The sequence below is a fragment of the Phyllobates terribilis genome, unplaced genomic scaffold, assembly GCF_046119375.1.
Source record: "Phyllobates terribilis strain yellow unplaced genomic scaffold, ASM4611937v1 Scaffold_4__5_contigs__length_816908805, whole genome shotgun sequence".
NCBI classification, from domain to species: Eukaryota; Metazoa; Chordata; class Amphibia; order Anura; family Dendrobatidae; genus Phyllobates; species Phyllobates terribilis.
In genome coordinates this window covers 742,968,647-742,991,849 of record NW_027362764.1, presented here as the reverse complement: position 1 = coordinate 742,991,849, position 23,203 = coordinate 742,968,647, and the positions used below count along the sequence as shown (strand labels likewise).

Genomic DNA, 23,203 nt, shown 5'->3' with positions numbered 1-23,203 from the left:
CAAGGACACAGGAGATCAGAACATAGCGACCCACACATGGACCCGTATGAATCCTAAGGAAAATGCAGGCATTTAAGATCTCTTCTCAATACTGTGCTGTACCTGTTGCCATAAACAAAGTGCAGACTGTAATTCTGAGAATGGAGCCTATGTACTGTGTGGCAAGTGATGAAGAATGCATAACCTGTAACTCTAAGTTCACCTGTTTGACTGTGCATAAAAAGAACACAGTTTATAACAGCTGGTTTGGCTTCTTGACTGAGTGGGTTAAACGGGACAGTTCTACACCCGACACATTAACAGGGACTGTGGAGATCTCAGATCTCGAAGCATCGTTGCACATGCAGCCCCACAGTGCACTGTTTCCTGTAGCGGGCCGAGGTGTCAAAGAAGCGACACTCGCCCATGACTATAGTTGCCCACTGCCCCCTGACCTCTGAACAAATGGACTGTAGCCTGGGATGTCGCTGTTCCCATTATGCCTACCCCACCTACAGTGTGGACTATCAGCCCGATGAGGGACCGCAGGCGTGTCCCGTAACAATAAATGTGATACTGGTGATGGGACTCTTGGACTCAGGGAGTTTGGTGACTCTGATAAGGGCCACACTTGCCCACAAGTTGATCCCTGGGAAAAACGTGGGCATCCGTTGTATCCATGGGGACGCCAAAGACTACCCTGTTGCTAGAGTGACTATAAAGATGAACTGCGGCGCTGAGTCCCATGAAGTTGGAGTAGTTAAAAACCTGCTACACCCAGTAATAATAGGGCAGGACTTTAGCCTGTTCTGGGACTTATGGCGTAAAACTGACATACCAAGTGACTCAAGAAGGAGCCAGGAGTACCATGTGGAATGTCCAACGCAGTCAGAGTAGGATGAATTCCCCCTATGTGTCCTTCCTGGTGATGAGGACAAGGCGGGGACCCAAGAAGCAGAGATTCCAGACTTGGGGTTTCTGGGGGGGAATTTTGGTACTCCACAGTTGCAGGATCCTACATTGAAACATGCTTATGAGAGTGTGTCTGTAATAAATGGGGTTGCTCAAGAGCCGGGGGCTGACACCAGGTACCCATATTTTACAGTAATTGAGGAACTCCTATACCGGGTCACTAAGCCAAGAGAGGAAGTGGTAGAACAATTGGTGGTACCGGGTCCCTATATGTGTAAGGTATTAGACCTAGCCCACTCTCATGTCTTAGGAGGGCATCTGGGTGTAGACAAAACTCGCGAGAGGGTCCTACAGAGGTTCTTCTGGCCTGGGTGTCACAGAGAGATTATTAATTACTGTAGGTCCTGTCCCACCTGCCAACTAAATGGTCCAGTGTCCCACTTCCAGAGCCCTCTAGTTCCACTACCTATTATAGAGGTCCAATTTGACTGGATTACCATGGACCTTGTCAGACCCTTGGTTAAGTCAGCCCAAGAGCACCAATACATCCTGGTAGTACTGGACTATGCGACTCGGTATCCGGAGGCGGTACCATTGGGAAACTCCTCTGCCAGGAGTATAGCCAGAGAGCTAGTCCATATCTTCTCCCGGACAGGCTTGCCAAAGGAGATCCTGACAGACCAGGGAACCCAGTTTATGTCAAAAGTGATGGAGTTGTGTAAGGCTCTCCAAATTACACAGCTCAGAACCTCAGTGTACCATCCGCAGACAGATGGCCTCGTTGAAAGATTTAACAAGGCCCTGTCACCAGCCCAGAAGCAACAGTGCCGAGAGTTGCTTCAGCAAAACCGAGACCTGTTTTCGGAGTTGCCAGGGTGCTTGCAGATTGTGGAATATGAGATCCAGATGGAACCGCATGTTTGGGTGAACCAGAGGATGTATTGAATCTCCGAGGCCCGTTGCGAGGTAATCTCCAAGGAGGTGCGGAGAATGTTGAACCTGGGCGTTATCGAGGAGTCAAAGAGCGGCTGGTCCAGCCCCATTGTGCTTGTGCTAAAGCCGGACGGAGTGTGGCGATTCTGTAACAATTACAGAAGGCTAAACGAAGTGTCTGAATTCGATGCGTACCCGATGCCCCGGGTAGACAAATTTATTGAAAGGCTAGGGCCAGCCAGGTACATCACCACACTGGACCTAAAAAAGGGTACTGGCAAATCCTCCTGTCTCCAAGTGCCAAGGAGATGATGGCCTTCTCTACATCCGACCGGTGTTTTCAGTACACCCGGATGCCGTTCAGTTTGCAGGGAGCCCCAGCTACCTTCCATGGACCGGATCCTAGCCTCGCACAGGAAGTACTCCTCTACTTATTTAGATGACATTGTGATCTTCAGTCCACATTGGGAAAGTCACATACAGAAGGTCCAGGCGGTGCTGGATGCGCTGAGGAAGGCCGGCTTTACCATTAACGCGAAGAAGTGCACTATGGGGAAAGAAGAGGCAAAGTACTTGGGCTATATTGTCAGAAGGGGTGACAAAGTCGCAAGTAAAGAAGGTGGAAGCACCAGAATTGTCCACAACTGGCCTCCAAAAAACAGGTTTGAGCATTTTTAGGACTGGTGAGGTACTATTGGCGGTTTATCCTGAATTTGTCCATCATAGCAGCACCACTGACAAAGACGGCAATGGCCAATTGGTCTTCTAAGGCAGAGATGGCGTTCCAGAAATTGAAGCTCGCTCTGTGTACGCAGCCAGTTTGGATTGCCCCTGACTTCAATAAGGAGTTCATAGTCCAGACGGATGCCTCAGAAGTCGGGGTAGGAGCCATGTTGTTTCAAGAAATAAATGGGGAGGAACATTCCGTGTTATATCTAAGCAGAAAACTCTCGGCTTGTGAAAAAAACTATGCTACTGTAGAAAAGGAGTGCTTGGCCATCAAGTGGGCAGTTGACACCCTGAGGTACTACCTGTTAGTTCGGAAGTTCAGGTTAGTGTCAGACCATGCACCCCTGAGATGGATGAGGGAAAGGATGGGGAAGAATGCCCGGGTGACTAGGTGGTTTTTAGAACTCCAGGACTTTAGTTTCTCGGTGGAGCATAGGCCCAGGAATCTACATGGGAACGCCGATTCCCTGTCCAGACTTCCATGTTTAGTAAGTGAAGGTGTCAAAACCCCTGGCTTTCGGACGCCACCCACCCTATCTCCACTCCAGGGCGCAGATTGGGGCTATAAAGAGCCAGCCTTTTGACTCAGGAGGTGGTCAGTGTCTGGAGAAAACCTGCTTCAGAGAGGAGCTTGCAGGTGTTGTGCTGAACCACGTGTGATTTACCCTGAGTGGCCGGACCCCGGCCGATATATGGAAAGTGCTACATATTTGTATTTTTGTTTTGCCTTTATGCCGAATGGGCTGTGTTTACTTTATGGACTCCAGGTTAGTGTATGACGCTTAATAAACAAACCCGAGAGACAGTGTTCCGTGTCTACCTCCGTGTATAGCCAAGCAAGCCGCTTTACCACAGTGGATAAGGAGCTCAATATTGGACTGTCTATAGCCTTGCCCTGGGTGCTTGCAGTCTATGCCATTCCACTATGTATTTCTTATGGATGATTCACTAGTGACCAATTATAAATATATTCTCTGCGCACAACGAGAATAAAGATTTGACCTTGTTAGATCTTCATGATAACTTCACGATATCTTCTACTCAACATTGTCCCGTAACGAGAAATGTCGTCAGAGCAAAAAAGTTAAATAAGCATCTTGTCTTCACCCCCCTGGGGTCCATTAACATTCACAACAGACACAGTTGTCTTACAGTTGGACACTACCCAAGTGAAACAGTGCCCCTCCGAGTCCATGAATACACAGCTGTATTAACCAGCAGTCTCTTGTGGAGCGATTTCTCAGGCGATTTGCATAGTACAGAAGTTCACACTGAGCTCGATTTTGGGATTTCCTCTTGTTCATTGTAGGGTTTCTTACTTTCTTGCTGCATAATTGGGTCTTAGCATTTTCTGGCCTGTGTAATGAATGTCTGTGAATCAGGCTATACCCAGATTACATTTCAGAAAATATTAGTTTACATTTTTTTTTTTACTGACATTAATTTCACAATATCATCTAGATATCTCCAATCCTGAAGCTATACGATGACGGAGGAATCGATATGGAGTAACTCACCGGCCATGAGACTAGAAGTGCATCAGACGTAAGATGAAATTAGAATAGACCAGTTTTGGTTTAGTCAACCAGACTTCCAGGTTCTCTGTGAATCTCATAGTAAGTGATGTCAGCGTACTTGCTTGGTGACATCACTTGCTCCAGTCAGTGGATGGTAAGACTTGCACCACATCTCTGAGTAGATAGATTGCTGATTAAAGTTGTCCTAGGATCTTAGCAATCTATGGCCCTTTTCAGACGATGTTCGACATTAGCTGCTACCACATTGGCCAAAGACAAATGTCCAGGCGTTCTGCGTTCTTTGCAGTGACGTTCTACAACTGCACACAGTAGTAGAGCAGCTGCACAGGACAAAAGAGCCGACAGTCAGACACAGCCAAACACCCCATAGAAAAGGCAGAAATGGTTTATTACCGACTCAACCTTTCCAGATAGCTGTATACACAGCTCTAGTCACAGATCACCAACATCCTGGGGTGACTTTAATCATGTGACCTGTCTACTCCGCACTCCCAGCTTTCATATAGTAGCTTTGTTTAGGGAGAGAGCAGGAGTTACTGGGTCCTAGAAGACCCAGTCAGCTCAGCTATGCAGCCAGGAGGCTGAATTTCTCCTATAACTTGGGCTAATATACCAGCTCCAGTTACAGGGGAAATCAGGGGGATAAAAATGGATTTAAATTATGAACTGCCTCCCAAAGGTCTTTTATGACATTATGGGGGCACATTGTAAAATAAATGAAAAATAGTAGCAAAAATAAATCAAAAGCAGGGAAAAAAAAATAATAAAAAAAGCTATTGCCAATCTAATTCGCTGTTCCTAGCCCCACACCCGCGTAAACAAAAATAAACAAAAACATGTCCAATAAATAAAAATAATTGTTACGGAAAGATGAACTAAATTTAAAATGTATTTCAGTGGTAGTTTTAATTTCTTTTTATATAAGAAAAAAAAAGTTACTCTTTAGCCAGTTTAAGTCCAGGCCACTTTTTGTTTTTTTGCAAATGTGGTTTAAAGAACTGGAATGTTTGTTTGGATAATGGATAGTCAATTTATTTTTTGTGTCTTTTCGTGATACATGAGAAAAGTTTTATTTTATTTCCATTCTCTCTTCTTTTAGTCATTTTCTTTGCTCTGATATTGGTGAGAAAATAAAAAGGACATTTTTGTTTTTCACATTTTTCAAATTATTTTATTTTTTTTGTAACCACGAAGGACCACTGAAATACATTTTAAATTTTGTTCACTTTTCCATTACAATTATTTTCATATAATCGGACATGTGTTTTGTTATTTATTTTTTTTTTTTAATAAAATCAATAGTACAGATTAAGAAAAAGAAATTAATTTCATTCTCCTCAAAGACTGATCTTTCATTTTCAAAATTCGCAATTCATGGGTAAAAATCGGTCTACAGTAAATACAGACTTTTCTATTACTGAGATAGGAGCGGATAGTTGGTGCTCATAGAGTTCTATGGAGAGCTGAAACTGTCATTTTGGGAGAAATTGCAGCAGAATGTCTGTCTGTCTCTAGCTCCTCTCTCCATAGAATTTTAAAAGCACAAACTGTCATCTTCTATCTCAGCAATGCGAAGAACCGTCTTCCCTGAAAAGAGATTTTAAAGAGAGTGAAAGTTAAATTCAGAAGGAGAAAGAAGCAGATTTCTCTGCTAAAATAAATCACAAAGTTGCTTATTTTCATATGCACTATTGATTTCTGAAATTCAAGAATAATTTTTGCTTTTTTAACAGGCTTCCAGATTCAGGGGTGCAAAGGCCAACAAACTTGTGTCCCCATCATATTCTTGGGGAGTTAGATAGGTTCTGTAAACCCGTCCATTCATTATTTCCTCTTTTGGATGCTTAACATGGAAATAAAATATTCAAGTACAGGACCCATTCATTTGAATTTGAAATGCTTTGTATGCTAACTTTCCATCTGCTAAAAAAAAACAAAAAAAAAACAACAACACGGAACCACACTATTAATGGAACCAAAGTGTAAATTTTTAAACGGATCCAATTGTTTTCTATACATGGACCCATTCAAAACTGGAAACTTTGCTTTCTGTTTTGCATCTGTTTTTGCTCTGTTGCAAAAGGACCGGTTATTTTTTTGTAATACTGGATCAGTTACAAACGCATGACAACTGGATATGTGAATAGAGCCTTAGCATACAGCAAGAACTCTGCCAGTCTTCAGGATTACTGTTATGGATACTATTGTGCATTAATACACTAAAGGAAATTATTATTTGATCCCTTGCTGTTTTTGTAAGTTTGCCCACTGACAAAGACATGAACAGTCTATAATTTTAAGGGTAGGTTCATTTTAACATTGAGAGATAAATTATCCAAAAAAAAAAACAATGAAGAAAATCACATTGTATAAATTAGATAAATTTATTTGCATTTTGCAGTGAGAAATAAGTATTTGATCCCCTACAAACCATTATGAGTTCTAGCTCCTACAGAGACACTCCTAATCAACTCATTACCTGCATTAAAGACAGCTGTATAAAAGACTCCTGTCCACAGACTCAATTAATCTGTCAGACTCTAACCTCTACAACATGGGCAAGACCAAAGAGCTTTCTAAGGATGTCAGGGACAAGATCATAGACCTGCACAAAGCTGGAATGGGCTACAAAACCATAAGTAAGACGCTGGGTGAGAAGGAGACAACTGAAGGGGGGTTCAGCACTTCCCAGGTAGATCAGGAGCACCTGTCGAGACCCCGCTGGTGTGTTCCTCTCCTTAGTAAGTTCTCCCACTGAGTCTTTTTCTGACTGTGTGTGGTATGAACGTGGTGTAAGGCCGGGTCCCACTGGGTAAACACAGTTTGAGAGATACAGGTGGCGACTCCGCTCCGTCCATATCCCCCTGCGATCCACTAAGCCTCCGGGCTTTTCTGACTGAGACTTGAAGTGACAAAGTCAGATATCAGGGGCCAGTTACCCCTTTTGCAGCAGGAATCCCTCTGACTAGGCCAGAGTGAAGAATACAGGTGGCGACTCCGCTCCATCCGTATCCCCCTGGGATCCTTTTACCTGCGGAGCCTATCTCCTCTGCTCCCTCTCCAAGACCTTCTTAGAACAGGACCTTGACCGGGCAGACACACTTGTTAACTCTGACCCGCTCCTCGTCTCAAGGCCAGAGAGCGAGGGCCGCGAATCTTCAGCCAGCTACAGACTCTTGCTGGACCCTGACAGAAGACCCACAATCAAAGACCTTGAACCTAAGATGGCCATATATTATATATGATTCTATAAGTGCTTCCTGTAAGTGTTTCCTCCACCCTCACCCACTACTTGGTTCACCTATCTTTGGTTCCCCCTATCTCCTCTATCCCGGGACGGCAGAGCACCCTGGTGCATTTAGGCCCCCTACAGGACAGGAGTGGTGTAGTGTTGAGTGTGAAGTGGGGTCCTGAGTGATGCTCCATTCTTACCTGGAAGAGGAGATACCACACCTCTATCTGAGGTGCAGTACCCCTGTGGCGACTGAACCCTCAGGGGCGCCACACTAAGGGCACATGACTACTTCACCGCATCAATGGGAGAATGGATGGAGCCATGTACCATAAAATCCTGAGTGACAACCTCCTTCCCTCTGCCAGGACATTAAAAATGGGTCGTGGCTGGGTCTTCCAGCAAGACAATGACCCAAAACATATGTAGTAGAGGCAAGAGAGCCTTTAAGAGAATTCTTACAGGATGCTTCAAAGATGGAGAGAGATTGCCATCTGCTGGTCAGACACAGTAAAGCGGAAAAAGCTAAGCGTGATTTAATTGACTTTGTCTGGAAGAGACTTTCGGCCTAGCGGGGATAAACAGTGACCCCTGCTAGGGTCATATACAGAGTTAAAGAACTGACGTGCAGACTCCCATGAATGGGTGTACCGCACTACCTTGAGAGACTTCGCATTTTATTAATATTTCAAACTACCATTAATTACCCCTGTTGCCATTCCCTTGTTAAGGATACCTGTTATATCTATATATAAACGGTTTATATTCATCTCTGACTGTCCTCTGTGTGTTGCATTCCGGCACCTGCATTACACATACAGCCAAGGCAACAAAAGGAGTGGCTCAAAAAGAAGCACATTAAAAGGTCATAGTTACATAGTTTATAAGGCCGAAAAAAGACAAGCGTCCATCCAGTTCAGCCTATTTCTTGTGCACTGCAGCTATTCCACAGCGTTGATCCAGGGGAAGGCAAAAAAAAACCATGCGGTATAGGCCAATCTACATCACTGAGGAAAAATTCACTTCCCGACTCCAATCTGGCAGTCAGATTAAATCCCTGGATTAATTAACTAAGCATAAGATGTAATTTTATTGTTCTCAAGAAAGGCGTCCAGGCCTCTCTTGAACTCATTAAGTGAGTTGGACATCACCACTTCCTCTCCCAGAGAGTTCCAGAGTCTCTCGGCTCTGACCGTAAAGAATCCCCTTCTATGCTGGTGCAGGAACCTCCTTTCCTCCAGACGCATAGTGTGCCCCCTCGTCTTTGTCACCATCCTTGGTATAAACAGGTCATGGGAGAGATCTCTGTACTGCCCCCTGATGTATTTATACATGTTTATGAGGTCTCCCCTAAGCCTTCTCTTTTCCAACGTAAATAGGCCTAATTTTGACAACCTCTCTGGGTATTCTAGTCCCTCCATTCCCTTTATTACCTTAGTCGCCCTCCTTTGTACCCTCTCTAGCTCCAATATGTCTTTCCTGAGCACTGGAGCCCAGAACTGTGCACAATATTCTAAGTGCGGCCTTACCAGCGCTTTATACAGAGGAAGAACAATGTTTTCATCATATGCCCCTATTCCTCTTCTGATGCATGCCATGACTCTATTTGCCTTCGCAGCTGCTGCCTGACACTGGGCACTCCAATTTAATTTGCTATTAACCAAGACGCCCAGGTCCTTCTCCATGTCAGATTTCCCCAACGGTTTCCCATTTAATATGTATGGGTGACTGCTGTTTTTCTTTCCCATGTGCATGACCTTACATTTATCGGCATTGAACCCCATTTGCCATTTTTTGGCCCAACTCCCCAATTTATCTAAATCCTCCTGTAGCTGTGCCCTATCCTCATCTGTATTAACTACTTTACAAAGTTTAGTATCATCTGCAAATATTGCTATTTTACTATGCAACCCTTCCACTAGATCATTAATAAATATATTAAATAATATAGGGCCCAAGACAGACCCTTGAGGCACCCCGCTAGTAACCCTGACACACCCTGAGCTTACTCCATTGATAACCACCCTCTGCTTTCTATCACTCAGCCAGCTATTTACCCACTTGCACACATTATCCCCCAGACCAAGCATTCTCATTTTATATACCAACCTTTTGTGTGGCACGGTATCAAACGCTTTGGAGAAGTCAAGGTATACAACATCCACTGACTCTCCCCGGTCCAGCTGTGAGCTCACCTCCTCGTAGAAGGCCATCAGGTTTGTTTGGCAGGAGCGATCCCTCATGAATCCATGTTGATATGGAGTTAGACAGTTATTATCATTAAGATATTCTACAATAGCATCTCTAAGAAATCCTTCAAACAATTTACCCACAACAGACGTTAAGCTGACTGGTCTATAGTTCCCAGGGTCACTTTTAGACCCCTTTTTGAATATTGGTGCCACATTTGCTTGGCGCCAGTCTAGTGGGACAGTCCCTGTCCATAAAGAGTGCTTGAATATAAGATACAGCGGCCTGTCTATCACATTACTTAATTCTTTTAGTACCCGGGGGTGTATGCCATCTGGGTCTGGTGACTTGTCTATTTTGATATTATTTAGGCGTTTCTGAACTTCCTCCTGGGTTAGGTGGGTGATATTTAGCGGAGGGTTTACTTTATCACTCTGCATTTCCTCCAATAAATTGTTTTCTTTTGTGAAAACAGTGGAGAAGAAGCTATTGAGTAGGTTTGCTTTACCTTCATCGCCCTCTATGATTTTACCCTGGTTATTTTTCAATGGGCCAACTCCATCAGTTTTAATCCTTTTACTGTTTATATAGTTAAAGAACAGTTTGGGATTCGTTTTACTTTCCTTGGCAATTAGTCTCTCTGTCTCCTCTTTTGCTATTCTTATTTGTTTCTTACAGATTTAGTTTTTTTCCCTATAAGATATTAGCGCTTCCTCGCTGCCTTCTTGTTTAAGTTTACCGAAAGCCCTTTTTTTGGTTTTCATTGCCCTCTTGACTTCCTTATTTAGCCACATTGGCTTCCTCCTATTCCTAGCCCTTTTATTCCCATAAGGTATGTACCTTCTACAGTGACTATGTAGGACTGTTTTGAAAATTGCCCATTTTCTATCCGTGCTCCTATTACTAAAGATACTATCCCAGTCTATAAGGTGAAGGGCATCTCTTAGCTGATCAAATTGGCCCTCCTGAAGTTCAGTGTTTTTGTGACTCCCTTGCTGGGCACCCTACTGAAGCACATGTGGAATTGTATAATGTTGTGGTCACTATTTCCCAGGTGCCCCCCGACCTGCACCTCAGTTATTCTGTCTGGCCTGTTAGTTAATATTAAGTCTAAAAGGGACGTCCCTCTAGTTGGTTCCTGCACAAGTTGTGACAAATAATTGTCTTTGATAATTGACAGAAACCTGTTTCCTTTCTGAGATCTACAGCTTTCGGTTTCCCAGTCTATATCAGGGTAGTTGAAGTCCCCCATAATAATCACCTCGTTATTTTTTGCTACTTTGTCTATTTGTCTCATTAATAGACTTTCCGTGGCTTCTGCTCTATTTGGTGGTTTATAACAGACTCCTATGATAATTTTATTCTTGTTTTTTGCCCCATGTATCTCCACCCATAAGGACTCGACCTCCTCATTTCCCTCCCATACATCCTCCCGTATTGTAGGTTTTAGACACGTCTTTACATATAGACAGACTCCACCCCCTTTCCGATTTCTTCGATCCCTTCTAAACAGACTGTAACCCTGTAAGTTAACTGCCCAGTCATAGCTTTCATCTAACCATGTCTCGGTTATTCCCACATGTCATAGTTACCTGTAGATATTTCTGCTTCCAGTTCATCCATCTTGTTTGTCAGGCTTCTGGCATTTGCTAGCACGCAGTTTACACGATTTTGTTTTGTTCCAATCTTCTCACTGTGGATTGTATTAGAAATTTTCTTACCTCCCTTCTTTGTCGCACTTCATATCTTTCATTAGTATGTTCTCTGGTTGCATGTTCGTGTCCAGCGTTTTTCTTCCCATCCCCTCTTCTTCTAGTTTAACGCCCTCCTGATGAGTGTTGCGAGTCTCCTGGCGAATGTGTGTTTCCCGGGTATGTTGAGGTGTAGTCCGTCTCTGGCAAGGAGTCCGTCATAGAGGACATGGAGAGGCCTAGCCAGTCTCCAGACCTTAATCCCATAGAAAACTTATGGAGGGATTTGAAGCTCCGAGTTGTCAAGCGACAGCCTCAAAATCTGAATGATTTAGAGATGATCTGCAAAGAGAAGTGGACCAAAATTCCTCCTGACATGTGCACAACCCTCATCAAGTACAAAAAATGACTGCTGTGCTTGCCAACAAGGGTTTTGCCACCAAGTACTAAGTGTTGTTTTCCAAAATGAATCAAATACTTATTTCTCACTGCAAAATTTAAAAAAAATGTATCTAATTTATACAATGTGATTTTCTTAACTTTTTTGGGATATTCTATCTCTCAATGTTAAAATTAACCTACCCTTAAAATTATAGACTGCTCATGTCTTTGTCAGTGGGCAGACTTACAAAAACAGCAAGGGATCAAATAATTATTTCCTTCTGTTGGCATATACAACAGATTAGGACTTATTATAAGTGAAAGGAGGACTTTGTACTAACCAGACAGCAGATGGCGATAGTGTATAAAGTTATATGCTTGCTGTAATGAGGGGAGAAAAGCTCTCAATTGTTGGTTGTTTTTACTTCCTGTGTTTTTTTTCTCTTTCCTGAATGTGTTATGTCAGCAGCACACAGACTGTGTGACACTGAATTGTATTCTCATGTTTAACCAGTATGAAGTAAATACTGTTTACTCAAGATATCTTGCTGATTGAAGCTCTCGTAAGTACAGCGGTGACTGTAAGAAGATGCACTCTGCGACACCTTCACTGTATACCACCATACAGTGTCCTTATAACCAGGCCATTAATGTGTATGGCTGGGTAAATATTCCATCAATTTAAACATCCATAATTATTAGTCAGTTATTCAACAGCTATTATGACCGAATCCCATACAGAAGCGCACTGGGCTCTGCTGACTGTGGAGGTGTGTTCAATGGAAAGTGGGGAAAAAAACTCCTACCACTCACCTTTGGAGGTGGCAAGATATGGGCATGTTAAAACTGCCTGATTTTTTTCCAATTTGACCCCAGACCTGTGACATGGAAAAGAAAAAGTCAGGGGCCCCCATAAATATTAGATGTTTACCCAATCTTGAGCAGAATTGATAGGTTTGGCTGACATTGATTCTCCATCTCAAAAATGCATGCACACTCTGTAGTGATAGCAGTCTTACAACAGATATGACTGCATGCAAACACCATGTAGCCTAAAAGGCACTTTTAGGCTACATGGTGTTTGTATGCAGTCATGGTCGAAAGTGTTGGCACCCTTGAAATTGTTCCAGAAAATTAAGTATTTTTCCCAGAAAATTATTGCAATTACACATTTTGTTATACACGATTGATGTGCTTTACCAAACGTCTCTTTCTAGTTTTTATCGAAAATGGAATGGGGCCTAAAAAGAAAAGAGCACATTACCTACAATCAAATATGGTGGGGGTTCACAGATATTTTGGGGTTGTTTTGCTGCCTCTAGCATTGGGTGCCTTGACTGTGTATACAGCATCATGGAATCTGAAGATTACTAAAAGGATTTTGGGTCGTAATGTAGTGCCCAGTGTCAGAAAGCTGGGTTTATTTCCTTGGTCATGGGTCTTCCAAAAGGACAATGACCTCAAATATACTTCAAGAAGCACCCAGAAATGGATGGAAACAAAAAGAGCTGGAGAATTCTGAAGTGGCCAGCAGGAAAGAATCTGGATCTAAATTCCATTGAACACCTGTGGGGAGATCTAAAAATTGTGAAAAATTATGTCCTATTTGCTTTTTTTTGTGTTGTTCCAGTACACACAAGGAGATAAACGTGTAATTGCAATAATTTTGTAGGAGAAATACGTCATTTTCTGAAACAATTTCAAGGGTGCCAACACTTTTGGCCATGACCATCTGTAGCCCCTCTTCCTTAAATTACTGCCTCTGCCAGCTTCCATGTTTTTCTGTTGTGAATGAACCACTTGGCAATTGCCGCTTTTTCCCTCTCTATCATGATACTAGAGATGAGCAACTCTGTTCGAGGCCAATTAAAATTGCCTCAAATGTTACAAAATAATTCAGATTCAAAAGAGGATAAAAAAAAAATAAAATACTCACCCAGAGCAGCCGCGGTCTGGCCTTCATCTTCAGCCCAGTCTTAACTGGGCCATCTTCATCGTATTGATGTCTCTCTCTGGGCCTAATCAGTTCAGGAGACACCAGAGATGGCAGGTGCCAGAAGATGCCTAATGAAGAACCAACTGGAGCGGGGCTGCCTGTGGGTTAGGCGACAGCCTAAAGAGTATAATTTTTTTTTTTACCCATGTTTATTATGCTTTGTGGTTGTGCACATTTGATGCACCTTGAATAAATTTTATGTAAATCCAAAAATTTCCTGGACAAATTTGAAGAAATCTTTGAATCTGAATTTTCTTTTTTGCAGATTCATTTATTACTTCCGGACTCCCGTGCTATAAAAGTATGCAAAGGGGACAAATAGGCTTAAAAATGAAATTTGTGTGGTTTATTATATGAGGTTCCATTAATCCATACAACATAAATATGTTTGTTCACAATTTCCAGTTAATATAAGTCACTTTACATATTCGGGGAAAAAAAAAAAAAAAGTCTACAAATATATAATCAGCGCTGCACTAGAAAAGTAAAAATTCCCAGTGCAAGAAGAAATTCTGCAGCACTATTAACAAGCTTAGTCTATGAGCCTATAGCTGCAGCCGTAAGACTTTCTAACACAGACATCTACAGAACGACATTACTGGACGAATGACATGTGCATGACACGAAGGATTAAAATACTAATATAGTTTAGTGTCCTGGTTTAAAAATTAATAAATACAAAAAAAAAATAAAAATAATAAAACCAATATAAAAATATACACCACTTGAAAGAGTAGCTGACATCTGCAAGCTGAGCGCATTAGATCTCGCTCTCAAACGTATGCATGTGCGTTTTCAGGGACAGGATCTCCGTGTAGCTGCGGCTGGTCTTCCGATAGAAATCTAGTCCGGTGAGCTGCTCGATGTCTCGGACACGAGCGGTGTGCATCTTTAAGAGCTCCTCCACCCACTTAGATTCATCCTCTGAGTTCTGCCGGAGCAAAAATGAACATTTCTCTGTTAGAAATATTTAAATGTCACATGCAAAATGTTTGGCCCCAAAGCCAACACCCCACTTAGAGGTCAGAGAATATAACCATCATATTTTACATCCTGAAGTTAAAAATATGTTTGAGTTCTACAGTTTATTAATTACACTATATGGAGTAAGACATCACTGCACAATAGAGGAGCTGCAGGCAGTAACCTGCAGCTCCTCTATTGTGACACAGCCAGACTCCCCGAAAAGGGAAGTTGTGTACACCACATATGATTGCAGGGTGTAGGGAAGGAGCAGAAGTTACTGGGTCCTAAGAGACCTCGGCATCTCTTCTGTAACTGGGGCTCATAGTCATATACCAGCCTCAATTATAAGGGAAATCAGGTTAAGGAGGGTACAATGTGTAAAATAAATGAAAATAAAATACATAAATAAAAAAAATAATGATCAAAATTGAAAAAAAAAAAAACAGCGTAAATATATAAAAATAACAGTGTTAAAAAGGGGAGCACAATTTAAATTGCATTTAAGATATCATTTGTGGTTATAAAAATGAAAAAAATAAAAATAAATGAAAACCAGACATTTCCTTTATCTTAACATGGATCTGCCAAAAAAAAAAAAAAAAGTGTATTAAAATAAGATACAAATTATGTCACACATATTACAAAAATGACATGTAAAAAGTAATTTTGAATATCTGTAAGGAAATTTTTTTTTCTGGCTTTCTAAACTTTTTAAAACTACCCAGGAATGGGGGTAAATGGCCTGGTCTTGAACTGGTTACTGATACTGGCGTGGTACTGTAATAGGACGGTACCATGTCAGGTTATAACATCAGCAAAAAAAACTGTTCTCTGTGAGCTTCATGGCATGGGTTTCAATGACCAGGTAGCTACATGCAGCCTTACATCACCAAGCACAATTTAAGAAAAAAAAAAAAATCAAAGCCAATCACAGAGCAGAATTCATTTTACAAGAGCTGTTTACAAAATAAAAACTGCTCAGTGATTGGTTGCTATAGGCTACAAAAACAAGGCCTCGCTTTTGTCAACTGCTTAAAATAAATAAATGGTCTTTGTTGCTAATAGCAACCAATCACAGAGCTGCTTTAATTTCATCAAAGCGGTTTACAAATAGAAAACTTAACTGTGATTGGTTGTTATGGGCAAGAAAGATTTTTCCCTTCAGACAATTTTGATGAACATGGCCCGTAATAACATATAAGATAATATATACAGTCATGGTCGAAAGTGTTGGCACCCTTGAAATTGTTCCAGAAAATGAAGTATTTCTCCCACTAAATTATTGCAATTACACGTTTTGTTATACACACGTTTCTTTCCTTTGTGTGTATTGCAGAATACAAAAAAAAGAGAAAAAGAGGCAAAATGGACATAATTTCACACAAAACCCCCAAAAATGGGCCAGACAAAATTGGTAGCACCCTAAACTTAATATTTGGTTGCACACCCTTTGGAATAAATAACTGCAATCAGTCGCTTCTTATAACCATCACCAGGCTTCTTACACCTCTCAACTGGAATTTTGGACGACTCTTCTTTTGCAAACTGCTCCAGGTCTTTCATATTTGAAGGAGTCTTCTCTCAACAGCAATTGTAAGATCTCTCTCTGTTCAATGGGATTTAGATCCGGGCTCATTGCTGCCACTTCAGAACTCTCCAGCACTTTATTTCCATCCATTTCTGGAGGCTTCTTGAAGTATGTTTGGGGCCATTGTCCAGCTGGAAGACCCATGACCTAGGATGCAATCCCAGCTTTCTGACACCGGGCACTACATTGTGACCCAAAATCCTTTGGCAATCTTCAGATTTCATGATGCCTTGCACACAGTCAATGCACCCAATCCCAGAGGCAGCAAAACAATCCCAAAACATCTTTGAACCTCCATCATATTTGACTGTAGGTATGGTGTTCTTTGCTTTATAGGCCTCATTCAGTTTTCTGTAAACAGAAGGATGACGTGCTTTACCAAAAAGCTCTATATTGGTCTCATCTGTCCAGAAGATGCTTTCACAGAAGGATTTCGGCTTACTCACGTACATTTTAGCAAACTGAAGTCTAGCTTTTTTATGTCTCTAGGTCAGCAGTGCGGTCCTCCTGGGTCTCCTGCCATAGAATTTAATTTCATTCAACTATCGACGAATAGTTCACGCTGACAATGATGCACCCTGAGCCTGCAGGACAGCTTGAATTTCTTTGGAACTTGATTGGGGCTGCTTGTCCACCATCTGGACTATCCTGCACTGTAACCGGTCATCAATTTTTCTTTGCCACCCACATCCAGGGAGATTAGCTATAGTTGTATGGGTTGTAAACTTCTTGATTATGTTGTGCACTGTGGACAAAGGAACATTAAGGTCTCTGGAGATGGACGTGTAACCTTGAGATTGTTGATAAGAACCAAAACTGTTGAGAAATAAATCCTCAGACAGTTCTTTTCTCCTCTTTCTGTTCTCCATGCTTAGTGTGGCACACACAGACACACAATGCAAAGATTGAGTCAACTTCTCCCCTTTTTATCTGGTTTCAGGTGTGATTTTTCATAAGGTCCACACCTGTTACTTGCTACAGGTGAGTTTGAATGAGCATCACATGCTTGAAACACAAGTGGTTTATCCACAGTTTTGGAAAGTTGCCAAAACAACATTTTTGGGGCTGTGTGTGAAATTATGTCCAATTTGCCTTTTCCCCCCTCTTTTTTTGTGTTGTTCCAATACACATAAAAACACGTGTATAACAAACCATGTATCATTGCAATAATTTTCTGGGAGAAGTACTTCATTTTCTGGAACAATTTCAAGGGTGCCAACGCTTTTGGCCATGACAGTATATTAAATGTTACTATGGGCCTTGTTCATCGAAATTGTCTGAAGGGAAAATTCTTTGTATGTTTGTTCTGTCATGTAATTCACAGAGAATCTGCGAATATATATATTAATATACGGTATATATTTATTTTCACTGCAAATTATATGACAGAACATTTAAAAAAACAAAGACAAAAAAATAACCTTCATTCAGCCATGTGTATAAAAAAAGTAAAAAGACTGATTCTTGGAAGAAGGGGTGGGAAAAAAACAGAAGTGTAAAAACGAAAATTGTAGTAGAAATTTTCAACAAAAATTGACATTCCCTGGACATTTCCTCACTGAAGAAGACCACAGCAATTGGCCGTGCCTGGCACTTTTACGCGCTGTGGATTTTACTTACGGAAATCCACAGGAATTTCATCTCAAGGACCTTTATTGTGCCGCCACTATAGAAGTCAAGGTTCAAAGGCAGAATACCTCCATAAGGCTCTGATTATATGAACATCGTGACTTCTGTTCATAACGGGGCTGTGAGAGCCATGATTGATTTATCATCAAGTGGATACCATTGATTTCTCATGAACCCATTTCCACTAGGGTGTCCTTTTTGGAAAAGTTTGTCTAGGATACATAAGGATCAGGCAGCCTCAACTGTATTGTCACCACAGACATGATATGCATGGTCAACTCCCCAGTGAAATCAATAGGAGTTGGCGACTGCTGTATTGTAAGGAAAATTTAGAGCATTTAAGTATTCGGAACCCTCATGGAGAGGTGTCGACATATTATTTCCCTCTATAAAAACATAGGACCATTTGTTTAAGAAACCAATTATGGTCTCATCTACTAGAGGCCCCTAATGTGATCAGCTGAGATATCTGATTGACATGTGAGCAGGTGGTGACGCTTCCGCAATGCTTCACCATATTAGTAGATGGGGCCAGTGGTAGCCTACCAAAGTTTCCTAATTCTTAGGGCAGCTGCAGACCAGCGTATTTTTGGTCAGAGTGTAATAGCAGACCACACTAGGACCAATGTTAGTCTATGGGGCCGTGCACGGGTCAGATGTTTTTCCTCGGATCGACTTGCCCTTAGGCAGAGACCATGGTCTTGGTCACCGGGACTAGCAACTGGCCTCTACAGTGAGGTGGAGTACAGTTAGAAGGTTGCTGAATTGGAGTGTTGGATTAGTAGTTGGGAGAGGAAAAGGCCTGTGAGGAGTTTAAGGGAAAAAGGTGGCCTGTAAAATGGAGCATTGACCTAGGAGTGAAAAACTATTCAGCTGTCTTGATCCCTTAGACCTGTGAGTGGGTCAACTGCAAGCTCAGCATCCACTCCATGACAAACAGTGACCTGGGTCTGATAGAGTTGTGCCATGGGGAAAGCGGGCCACCATCTAACCGATGAATACTGTGGTGTAAGCAGCGTTCACACATCCATGTGACATGTCTGTGTTCTGTCCGTTTCTGTCAGCACATGTACCCATAAAGCTTAATTGATCCATATACACATCAGTTTTAAAAACGGATCAGTGTCTTTGGGCAGGTCCTTTTCTCGTCCGTTTTAATGGCCGAGTAGTCTGATCTGAAAAGGTTTGTCAGGTCTTTGACTAAAAGTCTGCAGTCACTTTACATGACTGCAGACTGCTTAATCCTCACAGCATGCACACCACATGCTGTCAGAATTCTCTAATGTTGGTGGCAAGAACGGGCAGGCAATTTGCATACTTCTGGTCACAATCCGACTAGAAGTGCACAGCCTTGCTCAATACAAGCAAATTGAGTGAGGCCTCGCATGTCTAGTTGGAATGTTATTATTATTATTATTAATAAATATTTATATAGCGTCATTAGGTTCCATGGCGCTTTACAAGTGTAGGGGCAGACAGGGACACGAACATGAAACATCAAACGAGGCGCACTGGTACAGTAGGGCAGGGGGTCCTGTCAACAAGGGCTCACAGTCTATAGGGGGTGGGTGGGGAGACAGGAGGAAGGGGAGAGGAGAGGGTGAGATGGTGTAGCGGATGGGTCTCAGTGTAGGCTGTAGGCCTGAAGGAAGAGGTGGGTCTTTAGGTTTTTCTTGAAGGTTCCCAGGGTAGGGGAGTGTCGGATGTGATGGGGGAGAGAGTTCCAGAGTATGGCGGATGCACGAGAGAAGTCTTGTAGGCGGTTGTGGGAGGAGGAAATGAGAGGGGAGAAGAGGAGAAGTTCTTGAGAGGAGCGAAGATCGCGCGGGGGGACATGTCTGGAAACCAGGTCGGAGATGTAGGGAGGGGACAGGTTATGTATGGCCTTGTATGTTAGGGTTAGGGTTTTGAACCGTGATCTCAGGGCAATGGGGAGCCAGTGAAAGGCTTGGCAGAGGGGGGAGGCGGGGGTGAAACGGGGAGATAGGTGGATGAGTCTGGCAGCAGAATTGAGGATGGTGCGGAGAGGTGCGAGGGAGGAAGTGGGGAGGCCAGTGAGCAGGGATTTAAAGTAGTCGAGACGGGAGATGATGAGGGCGTGGATAAGCATTTTTGCCGAGTCCTGGTCAAGGAACGAGCGGATTAGGGCAATGTTCCTCAGTTGGAGTCGGCAGGCGGTGGCTTCGATGTGGCGCTTGAAGGAGAGGGAGGAGTCGAGGATTACCCCGAGGCACTTGGCGTGGGAGACGGGTGAGAGGGTGCAGTCATTGATTGTGATGGATAAGTTGTGGAGCTGGGGAGAGCCCTGTTGGGGGGGGGGGGGGGGGAGACTATTATCTCGGTCTTGTCCATGTTGAGTTTGAGGAATCGGGCGGAGAAGAAGGATGAGATGGCGGACAGGCACTGGGGAATTTTGGATAGTAGGGCGGAAGTGTCAGGACCAGATAGGTAGAGCTGGGTGTCGTCAGCGTAGAGGTGGTATTGGAGGCCGTGGATTCGATGAGTGTCGAAGGCGGCGGAGAGGTCGAGAAGAAGGAGGACGGAGTAGTGTCGCTTGCTCTTGGCGGTCAGTAGGTCGTTGGTGACTTTAGTTAGGGCTGTTTCGGTGGAGTGGTGGGGTCAGAAACCGGATTGAAGGCGGTCGAAGAGGGAGGAGGAGGAGGAAAGGTGGGAGGACAGCTCGGCATGAACGTGCTGTTCAAGTAATTTTGAGGCAAAAGGGAGGAGAGATATCGGGCGGTAGTTGGAGACTATTGCAGGGTCAAGGGAGGGTTTTTTGAGGATGGGTGTGATTGTGGCATGCTTGAAGGATGATGGGAAAGTGCCGGATTTAAGTGATAGGTTGAAAAGATGGGTTAGGGCGGGGATGAGGACAGTGGTGAGGTTAGGGATGAGGTGGGAGGGGAGGGGGTCGAGGGCACAGGTGGTGAGGTGGGAGTGAGCTAGCAGAGAGGAGAGGAGGTCTTCTGTCATGGGGGAGAAACTACATTTGGGTGAGGGGGGTTGGGCGGTGGGGGTGGGGGGCCGAGCGGCTTGTAGATCGAAGCTTTGTCGGACTTTGTCAATCTAGTCCTTGAAGAAGGTGGTGAAGTCGTCGGCTGAGATGAGGGGTGAGGGGGGGGGTGCAGCGGGACAGAGTAGAGAGTTGAAGGTACTGAAAAGTTGCTTGGGATTGCGGGATAGGGCAGTTATTAGGGAAGAGAAGTAGTCTTGTTTTGCATTCGTGAGAGCAGTCTTGAAGGCGGTGAGGGACTGTTTGAACAGGGTGAGGTGTTCAGCGGAGTGGGATTTCTTCCATTTCCGCTCAGCCACTCTAGACGTCTGCCGAAGTTTTTTCGTGAGGGGAGTTAGCCAGGGTTGTCTGTGTGCACGGGTTGTGACGTGTGAGAGCGGGGCAGCTTGGTCGAGGGCTGTGGTGAGGGTGGTGTTGTAGAGGGTGGCGGCGGCGGCGTCCTGAGAAGAAGCTAAGCCGGAGAGAGGGAGGAGGGACTCGGAGAGTGAGTGGAAGTCGATGAGTTGAGGTTTCTACGGGGGTGGGGGGAGTGTGCGGGGAGGGGCGATTAGCGAGGGGGGGAGGGAGGAGAAGGTCAGTAGGTTGTGGTCAGATAGGGGGAGAGGTGAGTTTTCAAGGTCAGCGAGGGAACAGAGGCGGGTGAAGATAAGGTCCAGTGTGTGACCGGCGTTGTGTGTGGCGGATGAGGTCCATTGGGAGAGACCGAGGGAGGAGGTTAGGGATAGGAGTCTAGAGTCTAGAGGCGGCAATGCAGGGGGTGTCAACGGGGATATTGAAGTCACCCATGATGATGGTGGGGATGTCAGAGGAGAGGAGGTGGAGGAGCCAGGTTGTGAAGTGGTCAAAGAAAGAGGAGGGGGATCCTGGGGGACGGTAGATAACTGCCAGTTGGAGGTTGCATGGAGAGAAGATGCACACGGAATGTGCCTCAAAGGAGGGGAGGGGGTTGGAGGGGGGCGGCGTAATCGGGATGAAGGAGCACGTGTTGGCCAGGAGTAGGCCGAAGCCTCCACCGCGGGTGTTGTTGGGGCGGGGGGTGTGGGAAAATGTAAGTCCACCATAGGAGAGGGCAGCAGGGGAGGTTGTGTCAGAGGGGGTGAGCCAGGTTTCCGTGATGCTGAGGAAGGAGAGTTTTTTGGAGATGAAGAGGTTGTGGATATATGGAAGTTTATTGCAGACCGAGCGGGCGTTCCAGAGGGCGCCCGAAAGAGAGACTGGGGAAGCAGGGGCAGGAGGGATGGGTCTGGGATTGTTGAGGTTACGGGGGTTGGTTATATGTCGTGGGAGTGGGGGGGGTGTGATGGGGTGGGCCAGGATTAGGGGAGATGTCACCCACAATTAGGAGGAGCAGGGAGAGGGTGAGAAGGTGCGGGCAGGAGAGCTTGCGTGGTGGGCGTGTTTGTTTGGAGATGAAGGGTTGAAAGAGGAGGAACAGTTCAGAGGAGAGGGTGAGGTGAGTAGGTAGGATGGAGGGAGAGATGAGCATTTCATTACTGGGAGGAGTGATGAGTGGGGGTAGTAGGAAGTGGAGAAGGATGGGAGTGAGGGTGAGAAGAAGAGGGAACATTGCGGGGGTGAGTAGTGGGCGAGAGGTGACAGGGGTAGGAGGCAGACCGGGAGCGATGTAGGTGGGGTGAGTCCTAGTGGGGGACAGGTGGCCGCATGTGGGGTGCAGCTGGGGGATAGGATGCGATCAGGGATGGGGAGCAGTTCAGGGATGAGTTGCAGTCTGGGGGAGAGGTACAAACAGCCGGGGTAGAGATGAAGGTGAAGTAGCCGGGGGGAGATGCAGCAGCCGTGGACGAGGTGATGGAGCCTGGATGAGAGGGTGTGGCTGGGGATGGGGTGATGCGGCAGGGATGAGGTGATGCAGTAGGGGTGAGATGATGCAGTCAGAGATGGGAAGATGCGGCCGAGGATGGGAAGATGCGGCCGAGGATGGGAAGATGCGGCCGAGGATGGGAAGATGCGGCCGAGGATGGGAAGATGCGGCCGACGATGGGAAGATGCGGCCGACGATGGGAAGATGCGGCCGACGATGGGAAGATGCGGCCGACGATGGGAAGATGCGGCCGACGATGGGAAGATGCGGCCGACGATGGGAAGATGCGGCCGAGGATGGGATGATGCGGCCGAGGATGGGATGATGCGGCCGAGGATGGGATGATGCAGCCAGGGCAGGGATGATGATGCGGCTGAGGATAGGATGAGGCGGCCGAGAGGATGGGATGAGGCAGCCGAGGATGGGATGAGGCAGCCGAGGATGGGATGAGGCAGCCGAGGATGGGATGAGGCAGCCGAGGATGGGATGGTGCAGCCGAGGATGGGATGGTGCAGCCGAGGATGGGATGGTGCAGCCGAGGATGGGATGGTGCAGGTGATGCAGCCAAGGATAGGATGATGCAGCCGGGAGCAGGATGATGCAG

At 44.7% G+C, this 23,203-nt stretch overlaps 1 protein-coding gene across 8 annotated transcripts in view; it reads right to left on the bottom strand.

The window, feature by feature from the left end:
- Positions 1-13,905: 13,905 nt before the first annotated feature.
- The window catches only part of ENPP2 (ectonucleotide pyrophosphatase/phosphodiesterase 2), a 189,307-nt gene continuing 180,009 nt past the window's right edge, over positions 13,906-23,203 (bottom strand). For all 8 annotated transcript variants that reach the window (XM_073679813.1, XM_073679812.1, XM_073679817.1 and 5 more), the window contains one exon: positions 13,906-14,512. In XM_073679813.1, the coding sequence (XP_073535914.1) occupies positions 14,342-14,512 (171 nt within the window). In that variant the 3' untranslated portion in view covers positions 13,906-14,341. The remainder of the gene's footprint in view (positions 14,513-23,203) is intronic.